The 19,921-nt window shown below is 50.0% G+C and overlaps 1 protein-coding gene across 1 annotated transcript in view; it reads right to left on the bottom strand.

The window, feature by feature from the left end:
* Positions 1-7,830, bottom strand: part of Dlg5 (discs large MAGUK scaffold protein 5) — a 104,724-nt gene extending 96,894 nt beyond the window's left edge. The window contains exon 1 of the mRNA XM_048339124.1: positions 7,495-7,830. Within this exon, the coding sequence (XP_048195081.1) occupies positions 7,495-7,813 (319 nt within the window). The 5' untranslated portion in view covers positions 7,814-7,830. The remainder of the gene's footprint in view (positions 1-7,494) is intronic.
* Between the last annotated feature and the right edge of the window lie 12,091 nt (positions 7,831-19,921).

Raw genomic sequence — 19,921 nt, forward strand, 5'->3', positions numbered from 1 at the left:
TGGGGGAAGCTCCAGGAAACTAAGAGGCTCATGCCAGTAATCCTAGCTACTCTGAAGGCTGAGATTTGAGGACTGCAGTTCAAAGCTGGCCTGGGCTGACATGATAAGATAGTCTGTGAGACTCTTATCTCTAATTAACCAGCGAAAAACCAGGGCTGGATGTGTGGCTCGAGTGGTAGAATATCAGCCTTGAGTGGAAGAAGCTAAGAGAGGGAAACCCTGAGTTCAATTCCCAGTACTAGCCAAAAAAAAAAAAAAAAAAGCCCACAGCCACAGTATGAGCACCTGACAACCACTGAACCTGTTTATAAGGTCCCACCACCTCAGAAGTCTCAGGAAATTCCGTTCCCTGGTTGTAAGAATGCACTCACGTCTCCTCTAACACTGTTACTCTGCAGAGCTCACTGCAGTAACAAATGTCCCTCCTTTATTATTACTAGGGATTGTTAAAGAGCATCACAAAATCATAAAGCAGTTGATGTGTCTGTTTGTTTTGCTTTGCTTTTTGCCAATCCTGGGGCTTGAACTCAGGGCCCGAGCACTGTCCCTGACTTCTTTTTGCTCAAGGCTAGCGCTCTACCACTTGAGCCACAGAGCCACTTCTGGCTTTTTCTATGAATGTGGTGATTCATGTATAGGAGGCGAGCACTTTACACCACTAGGCCAGATTCCTAGCCCCTCTGTCTGTTTGTTTTTGGTGCTGGTAGTAGTGCTTGAACTCAGGACCATATTATTCTCTTTGCTTAGCTTTTTGATCAAAGCTGGTGCTCTACTACTTGCACCATAGCTCCACTTCAGCTTTTGTTTGCTCACTGGAATTAAGAGTCTCACGAACTTTCCTACCTAAGCTGGCTTTGAATCTCGAGCCTCACATCTCAGCCTCCTGAATATCTAGGATTATAGGAATAAGCCAACAGACACTTAGCTAGTAGTGGATGTTTTGTTCTGCTTTTTCCCAAAAGAAACAGCCGTTTTGGACAGAGAATTTCAAAATGAGAGAAACATCTGAGATAGCAAATTGAGATAAGGAGGAGAGATTGATTAGATTACAAAGCAAAGACAGGGCCTGGATCAGCTGCCAGCTAGACTCCACTTCCCAGCAGCCTTGCCACCAGCACAGTCAGGAAAAGGCCTGCTGAGAAATGTCTGTGCTACTAAATCACCCAAGTGCACCACTATTATTTAAAAAAAAAAAAAAGCAGGCTTTGCTTCAAATTAAATTTCTACAATAAACTCCTAATTGCAAGTATTACAAAAAGTTTAGGGTTGTTTTTAATCACATTTTAAGATCTTACATGTGTCTTTAGCATTTAGCTCATAGGGCTCACCATCTCCCAAAACCATCTCCCCTGATTCACAGCTCAGCTATATACATCTATCCAATCAGGGGAAAAGACTGCCTCCGCCAACCTTCCCATGCTCCCTAGCAAGCCAGAGACAGGGCCAGGTACTCGGGGAGGGTCACTGCTGAAAGTCATGCTGAAAGTGGCGTCTATATATCTTCTCCCAAGCTTTCTTCCTGTTCTTCCACATCATTTTGCCCATCATTCTTCCCATGCTGGGAGCCACAGGATTCACTGGGGCATGGCAGGGGCAGGTGGTAGGAATGGAGGTAGGCAGGGACCTGAGGCTTAATCCACTGGGTTGGGTGACCACCATAGACTTACATACGTGTCACTAGGTGACATAGTCCTTGGATTGGATGGTTCCTGTGTAGACATCCTGTCACTGAAATGTCACAACACAGTAGCTGCATTTAAACCAACACATTCCTCCTTTCTGCCTAAGATGGTTTGAGCTAACTTTCTGTTACTTGCAAACAAGTGCCCTGAACATTAGTGTATTATTAACAACAGAGAGAAGTAAAATCACTGACAAACTTCTTAACCGTTACTGTCATCTTCCTCTGCCACTTCTTCTCAAATAACACAATTTAAAAATCCAAAAAGAAGCTGGGCATGGTAGCACACACCTGTTAGGATCCTAGCACGCAATAGGCTGTGGTAGAAGAATCAATAGTTTGGGGGCTGCCTGGACTACAGTGGCACGGGAAAGGAGAGAGCAAGAAAAAGAAGATAAGGGAGGGTAGAGGAGGCAGGCTACCATGGTTAGGAATTTCCCTTGTGCCCCTTCCCAGACTGACCTTCTAGGACAGAGTGAATGAAGAAAAGGTGGCGGTTGCCCAAAGGGACTAGAGAGACAAGAGGTCTAGGTAGCATAGCTTCTACTTACTCAAAAAACAAAAAACAACCCACACATGACAACCAGTAGCCAACTACCCTAGTCTTGCTGGAAGAATCTGGCAGGATTAGGGCTTTTTAAGAATTGCTCCTGAGCTAGGAATATGGCCTAGGAATATGGCCGAGTGCTTGCCTCGTACACATGAAGCCCTGGGTTCGAGTTGCCAGCACTATATATATAGAAAACGGCCAGAAGTGGCGCTGTGGCTCAAGTGGCAAGAGTGATAGCCTTGAGCAAAAAGAAGCCAGGGACAGTGCTCAGGCCCTGAGTCCAAGGTCCAGGACTGGCAAAAAAAAAAAAAAAAAGAATTGCTCCCAGACCATAGGCACAATCTTCCAGGTTACTTTTGCATTGCCATCTCCCTCCTACCCAAGGCCAATATCAGTCCCCTCTTTGGGCAGGCTGGTCCAGCTGCTTTTGGAAGTATGAGAGATTGAACTCGGGGCTTGGTGTGTGAAAGATCACTCTACCATTTCAGCCACACCCCTGGCGCAGGCTGCTCTAATTTCTGCATCCTGGAAACACATCATCTTGCTGTGCCTGCCGCTCAGATGGCCCTATCTTTGGCCCTTTATGGGTTCCAAACTCTCAGCCCCAGCTCAAATGCCAGGCCCTCCCTGAAGCCTCTCCAGCTTCTTCAGCAGACACAGCTGTCTCTGTTCTCATTGGTGACAGCATATCAACCACTTACAAGTGGAGTAGAGTGAGGGGATGGGAAGGAACAGGAACATTAACATTCAGACAGGCACCAGTGGCTCCTGCCTATAATCCGACTATTCAGGAAACAGATCTGAGGATTACGATTCAAAGCTAGCCCAAACAGGAAAGTCTGTGAGACTCTTTATCTCTAATTAACCAGCAAAAACACCAGACATAGAACTGTGGCTCGAGTGGACAACAAAAACCTCAATAATAGTGCCCAGGCCCTGAGTTCAAGAACCAGGGCCAGCACACACACAAAGTAATAATAATTAAAAAATGGATGGAAACATTCAGCTCTAAACACCAGGTGGAGAGGCCCAGCAGGCATCACCAACTTCTGCCGTTCCTGCCTGAGAGAAGTCTGGTGTAAAATGATAGGGGGAGGTTTCCATGTTTACATGGCGGCAGCTAGTGCCACTGCTGCAGGGGACACAGCGCTGTATACAGAGCTTGTGAAGAACAGAAAGCCTTCTTCTGCATCTTTATCCTTCAACTAAGTGCCTCAAAATCACCCCTCCCCTGCCAGCAAGGTGTTGAGCTGTGGGTAGAATCACGTGGGTGCATCTACATGCCAGTGTGCAAGGCCTCAATCCTCCCTGGGCCTCAGGGACGAAGGCAGGCGAACACTCTAGGCAAGGCCTTATAGTCAAGACACTGAGGCCCACCCTGGAGGTGGGTGGGAAGAGGCAGGATCTTGTAACTGAATGCAAAAAGAGAACAAAGGGAGTGACCAAATGACTGTGACAGAAGAAAAGCCACCCCACCAGAGACTTGAGCCTTGAGCCACTCAGGAGAGAGGGGCAGCTCTCTTCTCTTACTGGAGGAGGGTCAGATCCACCGGGTCTGGGACAAGAAAATAAAAACTACAGGAGCCCAGAATTCCCCAATGGCAGGAAATGTCCTGAAACCAGAGTAAGAAGGGCTAGTCAGGTAACAGGAAAAGCAGCTCCCAGACAAGAAATCAGGAGTGAGGGAGCTGGCCTCTAAGACGCATGTGCCTTACAGCTCTGTGACTTCTTCCCCATACCTAACATAATGAAGACTCTATGACACTGTCCTGTGTACTGGGGTTGCCACAGAATCAGTGAGAGGGAAGAGTAAGAAACAAATTCTGAACCATCAATACCAGAATGGGAGTCCTCCTGCCCCCAAACCCAGCAACCTTAGTCACTTCCTTACCCCCAGGCCTGAGCCTGGTGATGGGTCATAAATGTTCAGGATCTAGCTAGGCCAGAGGCTTGCTTTGCTCACCTGCCAGGCAACAAGAGGCACATGTTCTCCCCAGGTTCCTTCCAGCTCCGGAGGCCACATAGGCTGCCCACAACCTGCTGATCTGACTTCCATAGCGCACAAGTGCCTACCAGGGATGGGCACCCTAGAACAGAGGCCCACAAGGTCGGAGTCCAGCCAAGAAGTTCTAACTGGAGATGATGCTATCTCCCACTAGAGAGATGGGGACAAAGCAGCTAGCTCCTCTTGACGCTCTAGGTCCTGGAAGTGCCAGCTGGTTCCTCTCTGGGGCTCCACTGGGAGGCCTCACTGCTTCACAGAGTTATAGAACCACACCCAGGGAGGGGAGTGCCAGAGGTGGAAGGGGACAGAAGGCACAGCTGCTTTTCCTTGATTGCGGCCACTTGGGGAGAAGACTAGTGCATCACCTGCTCCACCAGAGCAGCTCTTTTTGCGCTAAGCTTTGCCCCATGAGAAGAGCTCCCTGGTAGAAGAAAAGGATATACTGTAGCTCCACAGTCAAGTACATGCCTAGCAAGTGTGAGGCTCTAGTTTCGATCCCCAACACTGCAGAGTAATGTATTCTTTTTTTTTTTTTTTTTTTTTTTTTTTTTTTTTTTTTGGCCAGTCCTGGGCCTTGGACTCAGGGCCTGAGCACTGTCCCTGGCTTCTTCCCGCTCAAGGCTAGCACTCTGCCACTTGAGCCACAGCGCCGCTTCTGGCCGTTTTCTGTATATGTGGTGCTGGGGAATCGAACCTAGGGCCTCGTGTATCCGAGGCAGGCACTCTTGCCACTAGGCTATATCCCCAGCCCCGAGTAATGTATTCTTTACGAAGACACACACACACACACACACAAAACCTGTCACCCTCCTCCCAAAAGGCTCAAAGTAGCATCTTGCCATACCAATTGCTAGCTTAACGTTTTGTACTATATTAAATAAAATGAATTTAACTTCCCCTTGAAGATCATCCTTCTAAGGATTTCATGACCTTCTTCGAAGCCACAGAATTCTGCACCATGGGAAAAGGTGTCTGAACTCAGAGGTTAGGATTAGCTCCTAGAACTATAGCACTCAGACTCCATTTCTTCCACAAGCATGGAAAGATGAAATCTAATGGAATTCATCTACTAATTTCTCTAGTCCAGAGATTAAAGCTAAGGCTGATGTACCCGCATCCCAATGAGGACTTCCAGCCTGCATTTTAATATCTATACCACCTTGAAAAGATACCAGGAAAAAGATCTTTGATAAACTTCCTCCTTCAACAGTAAATAGGGCTGGGTGCTGATGGCTCACACTTGTAATCCTAGCTACACCAGAGGCTGAGATCTAAGGATCAGGGCTGGAAGCCCAGCCCAGGCAGGAAAGTCCATGAGACACTTACCTCCAGTGATTTTTATAAAGCCAGAGGTGCAAGTGTGGCTCAACTAGAAGAGTTGAGCAGAAAAAAAGCTAAGCAGGCTCCAAGTTCCAGTCCCAGGACAGGCACACGCACACGCGTGCATGCACATGCGTGCACACACACACAAGAGCCTGACAAGACCCCTCCCTCCATCCAACCATCCTCATCCTCATGGCCACATCTGATAGGCCCTTCTTATAACACCTCACAAAGCACTATCCCAGGAAAGGACTACCCATGGGCACAAACGCTCAATTCAGCCACATTTTCAAGCACAGAATGTAGGTTGGAGGGACAGAGGTGTCAGAGTCAGAAGCCCCCTAAGGGGAGGAGACAGCACAGCCACCAATGGAAGGACCTGCTACGTGGCTGATAGTTTAGTTCTCGGTATGTCAGTTTCCTTAAGCTATAAAAAAAAGGTTGAGGCTGGGATGGCCCGTGCACATGAAGGCTGCAACCAGAACACCTTATAAAATCACTCCCTTAATAAGTAATAAGTAAGGCTATTAACAGCCACATAAACGGGTCTCCTCTGCCTCTGACCTACAGGTTGCTCAGGGCAGTTTTCTGCTCTCTAGCTTCACTCTGCTTTTATAAGAGTCTCCACTGAGATGAGATGAGATAAGATAGATAGATAGATAGATAGATAGACAGACAGACAGACAGATAGATGCATGCATACATACATACATACATACATAGATTCACTCTTAAGTCAAGGACAAGACTCAGAAAATGTGGAGCTTCTGTGCCCTGGCTCTGAACATGTTAAATAGAACAATAGATCTTTCTGGGCATTTTAACTATTCTGAGCAAGAGTTTTCTCTCTGGCAAAGCAAGAATACTAAAGCTAGCTAGCAACCCATGGTGTTAGTAACAAATATGATAAAAGTCCAGTGCCTGCCACTGTAGTAGGTGCACAATAAAGGTAGCTCTCCTTCCTTGGTGCCATGCCTTTGCTCCTTGTCTAACCTGGCCTGGACAAGCCTTACTATCACCAGTCATCAACTCCCAGAAGTACCCTCCCCCTACACACACACACACACACACACACACACACACACACACACACACTTACAAATCAATCACCTCCACGAGCAAAGAACACAGGGGTTCCAAAGGGCACCAGGCCAGGGAAGCAGCCACCAGCTCTTCCTTCCCCAGGCAGCTCCATGCTCTCGAGGAGAAAACTGAGTCCCAGCAACCACTACTAGGATTTTCCCATGATGCAACGCAACTTCCCCAACTTTTCCGGGCCCACAGTTCCCAAAGAAACCTGGGCAGGCATTGTGCATAAATCAACCACAAGTCTGGGGGCCAGTTAAAGAGACTGCGACTCTTCCTGGGCAGGGGAAGGAAGCTGGCACACACCACAAAGTAAAAAAGAAAATGCACCAGTGGTCGTGAATCGGGGTGGCAGGAGGGGGAGGGAGGCGGTGGTCCCTGGCCTAGATCCCCCCCTTCCCGTCCTTCTAGATTGAACCGCTGGTCAAAGGCTAGCACAGGCTCCCCGACGACCAGCAGACGGTGAAGAGCCTTAGAAAAAGCTCTGATCCACGCGCATGGCGGGGGGGGGGGGGGTCCCCGTCTCCCCCACCCCACCCACACTCGGGCCACCGGATCTGGTGGCCTTGGGCGGGCTCCTCGCCGCAGCACCTGAGGGGGAGAGGGAGAGGGGAGGCCTTCCCTGGGGGAGGGGGCATTGTTCCCGGCGACGGAGGGACTTGGGGGAGGAGGTGTGAATTCGCCGGCGGGGCCTCGCCCCTCCCCAGACGGACAGAAGGAGGGCAGGTGCCACCGGGGCGCGGCCCGGGCCAGGTAGCCAAGGCCGCGGCGCGGTCCCCCGAGGGGCGCGCCGGGGTGGGGGGAGGCGGGGGACCGGCGGGGACGGGGGCGGGGGCGTCTGCCACTCACCCGCACCCTCGGCGGGCGGCGGCGGCGGCGGCGGCGGCCCCACCACGCCGTTCAGGTAGAGGATGGGCAGCAGGTGAGGCTGCGTCTTCTCGAGCGCGGCGCGCAGGTCCGGGAAGTGGTCCCGCTCCTTAGCCAGGAGCAGCTTGAGCAGCAGCTCCGCCTTGGCGCCTCCCGCCGCCTCCTCGTCCAGCTGCCGCCGCTCGCCGGGGCTCAGCGCGCCCGCGGCCTCCAGCAGCCCGAGCACCGCTTCCACCTCGGTCATGGCCTGCGCCAGGCTCTGCTGACACTGGGCGAGCAGCTCCCGGCGCCGGGGCTCCATGGCGGCGGGCCGCCCCCCGCCTCCACCCCCCGCCCCGCCGGACGCGGCACCCCCGGGGCGCCCCGAGGCCCGGCCGGGCCGGGCGGCCGCCCTAGCGCGCAGGGAGGCGCGAGGCGGCGGGGGCCATGGGCCTGGGGGGGTCTGCGCGCCTGGGGGTGGGAGCGAGCCCCGGGGCCGCGGGGGACCGGCGCTCAGCAGAGGCCGCCGGCCGGGCTCCGGAGCGCAGCCATGTTGGCTGCGGCGGCGGCGGCGGGACTGGAAGGGGCGGAGGAGGAGGAGACGGAGGAGGAGAAGGAGGAGGCGGAGGTGGGGACGGCGGCCCGGGCGCGCCCGGAGGCCCGGCTCCAACCGGGCATGCCCCCTCCCCCTCTGCCTCCGCGCGCGGCCGCCCCGCCGCCGAACCCCCCGCCCTCACCGGGGTCCCCGACGGCTCCGCGCCCCGCGCCGAGGCCCGCGGGCGCAGTCCCGGCTCACCGGGGCCCCGTGATCGCCGCCCGCCCCGCCGCGGCCGGCCTCTCCGGCCTCTCCCTTCCCGGACCTGCCCTCCGGGAGGCGGCGGAAAGGAAAGGGGCGGAGAGGAGGGGGTCCCCCTTCCTCCCGCACTGGTCTCCAGTCGGGGACCGCGCTCTCCCGGTTCCCCGAGACCCAGTCGGGGACACTGAGTCAGGCCAGGCACACAGCCAGGTCCGTCTCCCCCCCGAAGGTACTGGAGACCTCGCACAAATCCCGCCCCAACCCCCGGGGGCCCAACTCGGGATCTCCTATCCTGAGGACTCCTAAACAAAGTCTAGACACAATGGAGGGAGAGGGGTCCCCTAAACCTGGACATCCATTTAAGATCTGCCTTGAATCTGTGAGGTTTTCCTGGCCCAAGCAGTCTTACTTAGAAATTTCCCAATAAAATTTCCTAAATTGAGACTGTCTTAAGATCTTTCCCCTCCTAGTCCACTTCTCCCAACAGTCCCCCTTCCACCTGCCCCACCCCTCTCACATGTACTGGGGCTTGAACTCAGGGTCTGATTCTGGCCCTCCTTTTTCTGCTCTGTCACTGAAGCCTGGCCCCACTTCTAGCTTCTTGTTGGTTAATTGAAGAGGCTGACATGAGCGTGGTCCTCATTCAGATCTCCACTTCCTGAGTAGCTAGGATTAGAAGCATGAGCCACACAGAGTCCAGCCTCACCTACCTTTTAACCAAGATTCAGACCCCAGATTCTAAAGGGGTTTGGTGTTGGCAAGGGAAGTGAGAAAGGATAGTGGAGGTTTCTCGTGAAGTCCTTGATCTTTCTAGCACAGGAGGTGCATTCCCCTAAATATCACTTCCATGTAGCAAACCGGGGAGCTACCTAGTCTTCCCCATAACTTCAAGAGGGTGTACTCAGGTTCTAAGCCAAGAACATGTTCCCTATTCTATTACAGCCTTCAGTAAATTCAGACCACTTGCCTCACCTTACCCCCACCCCCTGACTGCAGAATCAGGATCACCAAAACCCCTCCATGGGGTCCAAGGGCCACTTCAGAGGTCTGCATTGCAAGCACTGAATCTCATTTACAAGTGTGAGGGCCCAGAAGCTTCTGAAGACTGTCATTGCCACCCCATGCTTCCATTTCTCCCAGAATCAAAGAATCTGATGGGGGGAGGAGGGGAGGAGGAGGAAGAGGAAGAAGAAGAAGAAAAAAAAGAGGAAGAAAAATAAGTAGCAACCACCTGTAGTCCTGGCTACTCAGGGGGCTGAGATCTCAGGATTAATTACTGTTCAAAGTCAGCCCAGGCAGCAAAGTCTGTGAAACTCTTATCTCCAATTAGCCACCAAAAAGTGAGCTATTGCTCAAGTGGTAGAGCACTAGCTTTGAGTACAAAAGCTCAGAGACAGGGTCCAGGTCCTTAATTCAAGCCCCAGTACTAACACAAAAGAAATGAAGGGAGGGAGGGAGGGGGGGATAGCTCACACCTGGAATCCTAGCTACTCAGAACTTGAGAGGCTGAGATCTGAAGATCATGGTTCAAAGTCAGCCTGGCAGACAAATCTGAGACCTTATCTCCAATTAACCAGCAAAGAGCCAGAATTGGAGGTGTGGCTTAAGTGGTAGAGTGCCAACTTTGAGTACAAAAAGCTAAGGGAGATTGGGAGACTCTACATTCAAGTCCTAGTACCAGCCAAGGTGGGGGACACCAAACTGAGTAAGTCCATGATCCAAAGGATACCTGAGACTGGGATGCTGGAGGGTGCAGGAGGGGGAGGGGAGGTGGGATATAGTCTCCCAGTAACTCTCCAAGGATGGTATGGAGAATGTGCGTTTCTCCCCTGAAACCTTCCCAAGAAACAGCCCAGTTGGGTAAGAGTGTTTTTCCCCAGCAGCTGGGCAGTAATGGACACCACTTTCAATAACCTTTTATTGGAAATTCTTGGAATTTATGCAAAATGTAAAGACTAGAGGAGATAGTTAGGTTCATAACCATACTCAATTTTAGGTTTCTTTACCTTAGTTTGACTTTTTTTTTTCTTTTTGTCAGTCATGGGGCTTGAACTCAGGGCCTGGACTCTGTGCCTGAGTTCTTTTGCTCAAGGCTGGTACTCTACCACTTCAAGCCATAGATAGCTCTACTTCCAGTTTTCTGGTGGCTAATTGGAAATAAGAGTCTCACAGACTTTACTGCCCAGGCTGCCTTTGAACCGTGATCCTCAGATCTTAGCCCCCCACCCCCACCCCACGTAGCTAGGATTACAGGCATGAGCCAGCAGCACCCGGCTTTGACTTTTTAATACTGTACCATATTTTTATTCCCTTTAGGGTAACTTCTCATGTTCTGCCTCCTTTGTGCCTACACTGGGTTGAATTGTGTCACTCCCTCTCAAAAAAAAAAGATTCAACTCCTAACTCCCAGTACCTGGGAAAGTGAGACCTTATCTGGAGATAGGATCTTTGCAGATGCCATCCAGTTAAAATGAGGTCAGCTGGATTTGAATGGCCCTCAGCCAGTGACTTGTGTGCTTATAAAAAGGAAGTTTGAACCCAGATACCACAGGAAAAACAACATAGGAGAGGAGGCTGGGGCTGGAGTGGTACACTGCAAGCCCAAGAAGGGATCATGGGTGACCACCAGTCAGAACAAGGAGAGGCCTGCAGCAGTTTTGACCTCACCGCCTCCAGGAGGATCCCTATGAGCTGAAAAGCTCATAGTTCTGGTTTTAAACCTTTACTTGGTGGTAATTTGTCACTGAGGGCCCCGGAAGGGCATATACACCCTCTTACAAAGAGAGGAGAGAAGGAGAGGATGGTGTCCTGACTCTTCTGCTACCTAAGAATTCCTTTGTAAATTCACCCACCTTTCTTGGCTTCTGCTCTCTCTCTCTCTCTCTCTCTCTCTCTCTCTCTCTCTCTCTCTCTCTCTCTCTCTCTCTCTCTCTCTCTCTCTCTCTCTCTCTCTTTGGGAGCCAGGGCTTTGGTGGTTCAAAGTCAGCCTGGACAGGAAAGTCCATGAAACTCTTATCGCCAATTAACCACCAAAGAACTGGAAGTGGAGCTGTAGCTCAAAGTGGTAGAGCACTAGCCTTAAGCCAAAGTGCTCAGGGGCAGTGCCAAGGCCCTGCGTTCAAGCCCCACAACAAACAAGAAAAGAAAAATCCTGGGCAGGAAAGCTCAGGAGACTCTTATCTCCAATTAACCACCAAGAAGCCAGAAGTAGAGTTGTGGTTCAAGTGGTACAGCACCAGCCTTGAGTGAAAAAGCTAAGAGACAAATGCAACAGTACCAGCAGCAAAAATAAAAATTAAGAAAAAAAAAGGAGTGTCTCCCTTCCTGAGCTCTTCCATACTTCTGAATCCATCCAGTTCCTTCGTGCGTGTGCACACGCATGCCAGCCCAAGCACACATGTGCACATACTTACTGTCCACCTCCACCTCTGCTCCGCCCTCCTTTCACTTGGTATAGTCAGACTTAGTCTCGCCATTCCCAAGGCCCTCCCCGTCCTCTCTGCTGTCCTTAGGAAGGGACCCCCATCCACATCAGCACTTCCTGACTGGGGCTTCACAGTCCTGCTGCTGACCACTACTCCCCACGAAAACCAATCTTACCCCATTCACCTCCTGTTGCCCTTTCAAAGCCTTTCCTTGCCCTTCTTCCCATGCCAACCTCTTTCACCTCATGAACCCATCTTCCTGCTGTCTCTCCTGCCCTGGCTTCCTTCTCTCTCCATGACTTTAGTCCTACTGTGTCCCCATGCTCTTGCATTGCTATAGAGAAAGTACTTTGGGGGTGACAGGTGACCCTCACTGTGTGTTCCCAGGCTGGTTACTTGCCTTTCCTGAGCCTCATTTCAATGCCCCTACACTGGACACATGGATCACCCTCGGGTATGGTGCTTAGGAGAATGCCTGTAATCCTAACTACTCAAAAGGCTGAGATCTAAGGATCACATTTCAAAGCCAGTCTGGACAGGAACGTCTGTGAGCCTTTTTTTTTTTTTTCTTTTTTTGTCAGTTGTGGCTTGAACTCTGGGCCGGGGCACTGTCCCTGAGCTATTCAGTTCAAGGCTAGCATTCTACCACAGGAGACACAGCTCCACTTCTGGTTTTTAAGAGGTTTATTGGAGATAAGAGTCTCACAGACTTTCCTGCCCAGGCTGGCTTTGAACTATGATCCTCAGATCTCAGCCTCCTGAGTACTAGCTAGGATTACAGGCGTGAGCCACCGTGCGGGCTATGGGACTCTTGTCTCCAATTAACCATTAGAAAGCCAGAAATGGCACTGTGGCTCAAAGTGGTATAGCACTAACCTTCAGCACAAAAGCCCGGGACAGCACCGAGGCTCTGAGTTCAAGCCCCATGACCGATCGGCCGACATTAAAAAAAAAAAAAAAAAAAAAAAAAGATGGGACTTAAACCAAGCCCTCTACAACTCTATCAACTCTGAAATGGCATTTCTGCTGGTCAGAGCACCTAGTTAAAATGCTGCCTATTGTGACTTCTTAGCTTCCAAATGTTGGGTAAAACTCTGTGCCTCAGTTTCCCCTCAGTATCAAAGAGTTGCTCCATGGGAGTAAGGACTGCTGCTCTGGTTTCCCTTGGAAAGGAAAAAGTCCACCAGCACCAGACGTAGCTCAGATTTCACACAGAAGTTTTCAGTTTCCTGAGTGCGTGTCGCTGCTCTCCAGCTAAGAGTTCCCTGTCGCCTGAGTTCAGATGGCGAGACAAGGGCCTCCTCCTTGCTCCCAGCACTGAACCAGCCACAGGCCAGGTGCTCAGTGGATTTTTTTTTCTTTTTTTAGGTAATAAATGAACATCTGAGTGTAATGAGCTAAGGAACTCTAAATTAAGGCTCTCCTTCAAAAGAATGTCAGCAGTCCGGAGAGTGTAACTGAGTGATATAGGCATGGGAGGCCCTGGGTATATTGATCCTCACCATTATGGAAAAACACGAAACACCCAGTACTGGTGGCTCACACCTATAATCCTAGCTACTCAGGAGGCTCAAACCTGAGGATCAAGGTTTGAAGCCAGACCAGGCAAGTCTGTGATACTCATCTCTAACAATCAAAAAGCTGTAAGTGGAGCTATAGTTCAAGTGATAAGCTCAGCCTTGAGCCAGGGCCCTGAGCACAAGCGCCCCCCCCCCCCTCATGCCCATTCCCCCCAATACACACACACATCAGCTTTAAACAAGGATTCCTCTCCAGACTCTGGTGGCTCATGCCTGTAATTCTAGGCTGAGATCTGAGGATTATGGTTCAAAGCCAGCCCAGGCAGTAAAGTCCTTGAGAATCTTTTTTTTTTTTTTTCATTTTGGTCAGTCATGGGGCTTGAACTCAGGACCTGAGTGCTGTCCTTGAGCCTCCTTGTGCTCAAGGCTAGTGCTCTATCAATTAAGCCACAGCTCCACTTCCGGTTTTTTTAATGGCTAATTGGAGATAAGAGTTGCTCGGTGACTTCTCTCTGCGCCAACTGACTTTGAACCACAATCTTCAGAGCTCAGCCTCCTGAGTAGCTAGGATTACAAGTGTGAGCCACCAGTGCCCTGCTTCCTTGAGAATTTTATCTCCAATTAATCACCAAAAAAGCCAAAGTGGGGCTGGGGATATAGCCTAGTGGCAAGAGTGCCTGCCTCGGATACACGAGGCCCTAGGTTTGATTCCCCAGCACCACATATACAGAAAACGGCCAGAGGTGGCGCTGTGGCTCAAGTGGCAGAGTGCTAGCCTTGAGCGGGAAGAAGCCAGGGACAGTGCTTAGGCCCTGAGTCCAAGGCCCAGGACTGGCCAAAAAAAAAAAAAAAAAAAGCCAAAGTGGAGCTGTGATTCAAGTGGTAGAGTATTAGCCTTGGCCACAAAAACTCAGGCCCTGAGTTCAAGCCCCAGGACCAGCACAACAGCAACAAAATAATAATTATTAAGTAATTAACAAAACAAGGATTCTTGGAAGGGAAAACACTTGGAAAAGAAGCATCAAAAGCAACATGAGGGAAGATCAAGACTCTCTCTCTCCAGTGCCCCAGGGAGCAAGCTGGTGGCTGTTTAGGAATTTGTAGAGCAGCCACCACTACTAGGCACAAGTAGCCCTTCCTTCACCCCAGCCCCTGCTTAGCCCTGTGTAGAAGTGTGGCCTGTGGTCCTTCTAACACTGTCCCCTCTTCATGCAGGCTGGAGCTCTACACAAAGTATCCAGGAGCCCTGAGGGTGAGGCCCTTTCCAGCCTTCTGCAGGCCCAGGCCTGCCTGGGAATGCTTACCCTTTGATTCAGAGTCATTCTTCCCATTTCCACCCTTGGATATTAACCTGCTCACAAAAGGCTGTGTATCTAGGATTCTGAGCATGAGCCACTGGTAGAGGGGAAGCTTTGAATAGAGACACCTAGACACTGGGCTTTCTCTGGAGGCTCACTGAGCTGAGTCCCTAGGGGCCTCTGACCCCAGATTTCAGATTCTAATGAATAAGCCACAGCTACTCGAAGGGTGTATGTAGCTTCTTTGGCAGTAAGCCAGGCTGCTTGCCAGAATGTGCGTGCGAGAGGATGAGGACACTGTGGGCAGGTGCAGATCATTTCCATGTCAGTGTGGGTGTCTGTGAGGGTAAACCTCAGGAGTCTGGGTGTGTGTGTGTGTGTGTGTGTGTGTGTGTGTGTGTGTGTGTGTATGTGAGAGAGAGAGAGAGAGAGAGAGAGAGCAGTCCTTCTTAGGAATGGTCCCCCATCCCACTTGCAAGCAGTCCAACATCTGAGATGTGACATTACATCAAAGAATTTTTTGCAGAGTTCTTTCAAAGAATGAGCCCCATGCCCAGAATGCTAAAAATGGAATTCCAATGGTGAAAATAACAGTATTCTGCATAACTTTTTAGGAATACTGTTAGTATGAAACAAGCTAGACAGGCTTAGAAAAAACTGGCATGGTGTTGCTCACTGTCACCATAGTACTTAGGAGGCAGTGGCAGGAGACTCATGAGTTCAAGGCCAGTCTGGAATACACAGTGAGACCCTATCACACAAACAGATGATCTTAAACTTGGCTCTTAGTAGCTTCTCAAATCATGAAGAAACTCTCCTCCTTCCTGAGTGATTTGTTCCTGGGTCAGAGGACGGCCTTGGGTTTTACAACAGGGAAGATACCAGGGGCCTATTTCTAGTAATGAAACTTTTTTCTTTTTAAATTATATTTTTATTATCTTTAAGTAATTGTACAAAGGAGTTACCATCCAGCCAATCAGTTTATCCTTGTTAACCCTTCCCTCATTCTCTCCAATCTAGCAATGACTCCTGCTCAGATGCCTTGGGATAAGGCAAAATTCTAGCATCAGAGATGGAAAATGTTGAATGAAGGATTAACTAATGATTAATAATGAAATAAATAACTCTTGAGTTAGGCCTTAAGGCTACTATGCATCTCAGCTTCACAAGTGAAAGGCTGAGAAGTGACTTGCCCCAAACCACAAACCAATTACTCCTGGGTTGGTTCTCAGTAGAGCCCTAGGCCTTCCACTGGAGCCCTCTACCTCCCAGACACCCACACAAATTTCTGCAGGAACCAGGCCAGGCCTGAATCCCAGCTCCCCATCTCTATTTCTTGCTCCTGCTCACACTCTGAAGGAGCATCTTCCACATAAACTAGTTTGATGTCACATTTGGAAACGTCTTTCTGGATGCTTCTGTCAAAGGACTGGCCATTTAACAACAATGGAGCTGGACCAAGGACCAAGCAGAAAGTGGATTGTTTCCTGGCCAGACTCGCCTTCCATCCACACTGCATGCACTGCAGGATTGGACTCCTTGCAACACCATTCTACTCCTTCCTTCCCCTGGAATCTACACTAGCTCTCCATTGCCTTCAGAACAGTGAAGATCCTTAGTCAGACATCCAAAGTTTGCTGTCACCTAACTTCACCTCTTATAAAAATCCTCTGTGTTCTGGGACCCCCTGCTCTGTCTCCACCAGTCCAGAGCTTCCTTCACCACTTGCCCACTTCTTTGCCTCCTCTTCGTGTAGCCAAACCCTCTCATTCTTATAGCCATCCTTCCCATCCCCAGAAGCCCCAGTGTACAGTGAACTATTTCCCCCTTTGTTTATTGGGCCAGTGCTGAGATTTGAAGGCAGGGCCTGAGTGTGGTCCCTTACCTTTTTCACTCAAGGCTAGTACTCTACCACTTCTTGGACCACAGCTCCACTTCTAGCTTTTTGCTGATCAACTGAAGATAAGAGTCAGATGTGTCAGCCTGGGCTGACTTTGAAACTTTTTTTTTTTTTTGTCATAGGGCTTGAACTCTGGATTTGGGTGCTGTTCCTGAGCTCTTCAGCTCAAGGGCAGTGCTCTACCACTTGAGCCACAGAGCCACTTCTGGCTTCTGGTGGTTAATTGGAGACAAGAGTCCCATGGACTTACCTGCCTGGGCTGGCTTTGAACTGCGATTCTCAGATCTCAGCCTCCTGGATAGCTAGGATTACAGGTGTACTACCAGTGCTCCATTGACTTTCTTCCTTATGCCACCATAACTCATTCATCATGAGCTTTCTTTCTTTCTTTCTTTCTTTCTTTCTTTTTTTCTTTCTTTCTTTCTTTCTTCAGTCCTGGGTCATAAACTGTCCCTGGCTTCTTTTTGCTTAAGGCTAGCACTCTGCCACTTGAGTCACAGCGCCACTTCTGGTCGTTTCCTATATATGTGGTGCTGGGGAATCGAACCCAGGGCTTCATGTATACGAGGCAAGCACTGTTGCCACTAGGCCATATTCCCAGCCCTTTATTTTCTTTTTGATGTGGTTCTATGTTTTGTTTTTTGTTTGTTCTGTGCTAGTTCTGGGGCTTGAACTCAAGGCCTGGGCACCGTCCCTTAGCTTTTTCCCACTTGAGCCACTTTTTGATGATTAATTGTCTCACAGACTTTTCTACCCAGGCTGGCTTTGAAACTGGATCATCGGATCTCAAACTCCTGAGTAGTTAGAATTACAGCTGTGAGCTGCTGGTTCCTGGCTCTATGTTTAGTGGCCATCCCCTTGGACTGTACACTTGTCTGATTGGCCTCTATGTCCCTAGTATCCAGCCTGATGCCTGACAGGACTTCTTCAAGCTGTTTGCTGAGAAAATGAATTGTGTGGGGAAGGGGTTGAGGAGGAGATGGCCTGTTTGGGGTGGTTGGCAGTTGGTCTTAGAAACTCCCAACAGAGGATCAGTGTCTCCAATCAGAACAGCTCCCTTTCCGGAGCACCAATTCTATTCCAAGGACTGTCCTGACGCTTCCCTGCAGCTCCCAGTGACTGTCCATTGTACTCATAGGCAGGACCTACCAGGAAAGGTCTGGATGCGAGATGTAACCTGCCTACTCCACATCCCTTCTGGAAATGTATGTGAGCTTCCAATCTTTGATGCCAGGGAGTGGCTGAGAGTTCAGAGAGATTTTAAAAAAGCATCAGAACTAATTTGCCATCTAGGGAATAAGATCAACCTCCTGGGAACAAGGTAGATAGACACATTCAGATATATGCATATTTATACAAGTATTTGCATAAACACAGATGCAAATAAGCCTATGGGCTGGGCCTAGTCAGACTCTCAAAAGTCACTGTAGCTAGGTTAAATAGACAATAGAGCCTGGGAACTCTGGCTTGGGTAAATCAGAAATCACTGTGCCACCCCACAGCAACAATGTCCCTGGACCACAATGAGGTGCAAAGAAGCAAGTCAGCCTGCTCAGGATGGGGAGGTGGCATGAAGCTGGAAAGTGATGGAATCCCAGGCCTCTGGAGCCCCACCCCCACCAAGGCCACCCCTCTCAGAAAGCAAACCTTCTTTGTGTAAGGCAACAGCTGGAAAGCAGGGGCCAGATGCACTGGGGCTTCAGCTTCCAGCCTGAGCTGTCCAGCTCCATGCGGCTTTCCTTGGCTGTCCTGGGATGGAAAGCACCTGTCAGGAGGACTGGGTGGGCGGGGGGGGGGGGGGTGGGGGGGGGGAGGCAGTCATTCAAGCCAGCCCAGCTACGCAAGGGATGGAGGTCTGTGACAGAGGTGCTGCCAGCTGGCAGGCAGAATGAATACACACATGGACTAGGGGCAGTCCATATGTGAAACACAACTCTGAGCCAGCAGCCAGGTCAGCAGCAATGTCCCTGCTGCAACCAGCCTCAAATGGCCAAGATTTGACCAATACTTACCAGCTTCCCAATTTTGTCTCTTCTTGCAACTTAGGAACAATAGGGGGTGGGGGAAGCCAAATCTGTGCCCCTAAGCAATCCCATAGGCCTTCCTGCTGGTTGTTAGATGACCTACACCTTCCCCATGCCAGAGGCCCTTCATGACACACCTGAAGCTGCCCTTGACCTCTGTGATGCTTGCCCATTTCCCTGCCTGCCTGAAGCTCTGTCGAAAACCAGAGGCAATGGCTGAGTCCCTTGCTAGAGTGAGCTGGGCATAATAAATAGCCTACACTTACTTTATTTGTAGGGCTTTATTTATTTCTATATCGCCTAATGATTTAATCAATTTGTGACTCAATTGCTTCTCGGCAAATTAGATGGTTCTGACCATATTTTAGGTGGGGAGGAGCCTTGGAGGATGGGGAGAGGAGCCTTGGAGGCCGGGGAGGGAGCTCCTTGACGCTTCCCTATGGCCTAGGTCACCTCTGATCTCAGGTTAGCTGCCCCTTCACTCATGTCCCTCTTGTTCTGAACATACCTCAAATATCTTCAGGTCACTTCTCCCCTTTATTTTCCCCAGGGAGGATACTGACATCCAAACAGCAAAAGTTCAGTACTTACCCAAGGCTGTCTTTGCCTATAGAGGTCTCTGATCAAACAGTCTTGTTCTCTAGTTTCCTTCCTCCAGCACTAAAGGAAAAAGCCAAGTCATAAGCCTGTTCAGGGCCACCACAGGTTTGGTTTTGATTTTTTGGTTGGTTATGGGGCTTGAACTCAGGCCTGGGTGCTGTCCCTGAGCTTTTCTGCTTAAGGCTACCACAGTGTGACTTCCAGTTTTCTGGTGGTTAACTAGAGATAAAAGTCTCATGGACTTTCCTGCCCAAGCTAACTTTGAATTGTGATCCTCAGATTTCTGCCTCCTGAGTAGCTAGGATTTCCAGGCATGAGCCACTGTCACCCTGTTGCCCTGAGCATTCTATTACTTGAGTCATTTCTGGCTTTTTGGTGACTAATTGCATATAAGAGTCTCACAGACTTTCCTGCCCAGCAGTTATGAAACAAGGTAAGAAATAGAACCTGGTTGAGTGTTGGTGGTACATGACGGTAATCCTAGCTACTCAGGAGCCTGAGATCTGAGAATCAAGTACAGTTCAAAGCTAACCAGGCCAAAAAAAAAAAAAAATAGTCCACGAGACTCTCTTAGCTCAACTAAACTACTGAAAAAAAAAAAAAAGCCAGAAGTGTAGCACTGGCTCAAGTGGTAGAATGCTAGCCTTGAGCACAAAAGCTCTGGGATAGTGCCCAGGCCAAGCATTCAAGCCAGGACCAGAAAAAAAAAGTATGGGAGAAAGGAAGAAAAAGAAAAGAAACAAAATGAACACAAATAGAACCTTGCTGGGTGTCAGTGGCTCACACTTGAAATCCTAGCTACTCAGAAGGCTGAGATCTGAGGATCACAGTTCAAAGCTAGTTCAGGCAGGAAAGTCCATGAGACTC

Source organism: Perognathus longimembris, chromosome 2, assembly GCF_023159225.1.
Source record: "Perognathus longimembris pacificus isolate PPM17 chromosome 2, ASM2315922v1, whole genome shotgun sequence".
NCBI classification, from domain to species: Eukaryota; Metazoa; Chordata; class Mammalia; order Rodentia; family Heteromyidae; genus Perognathus; species Perognathus longimembris.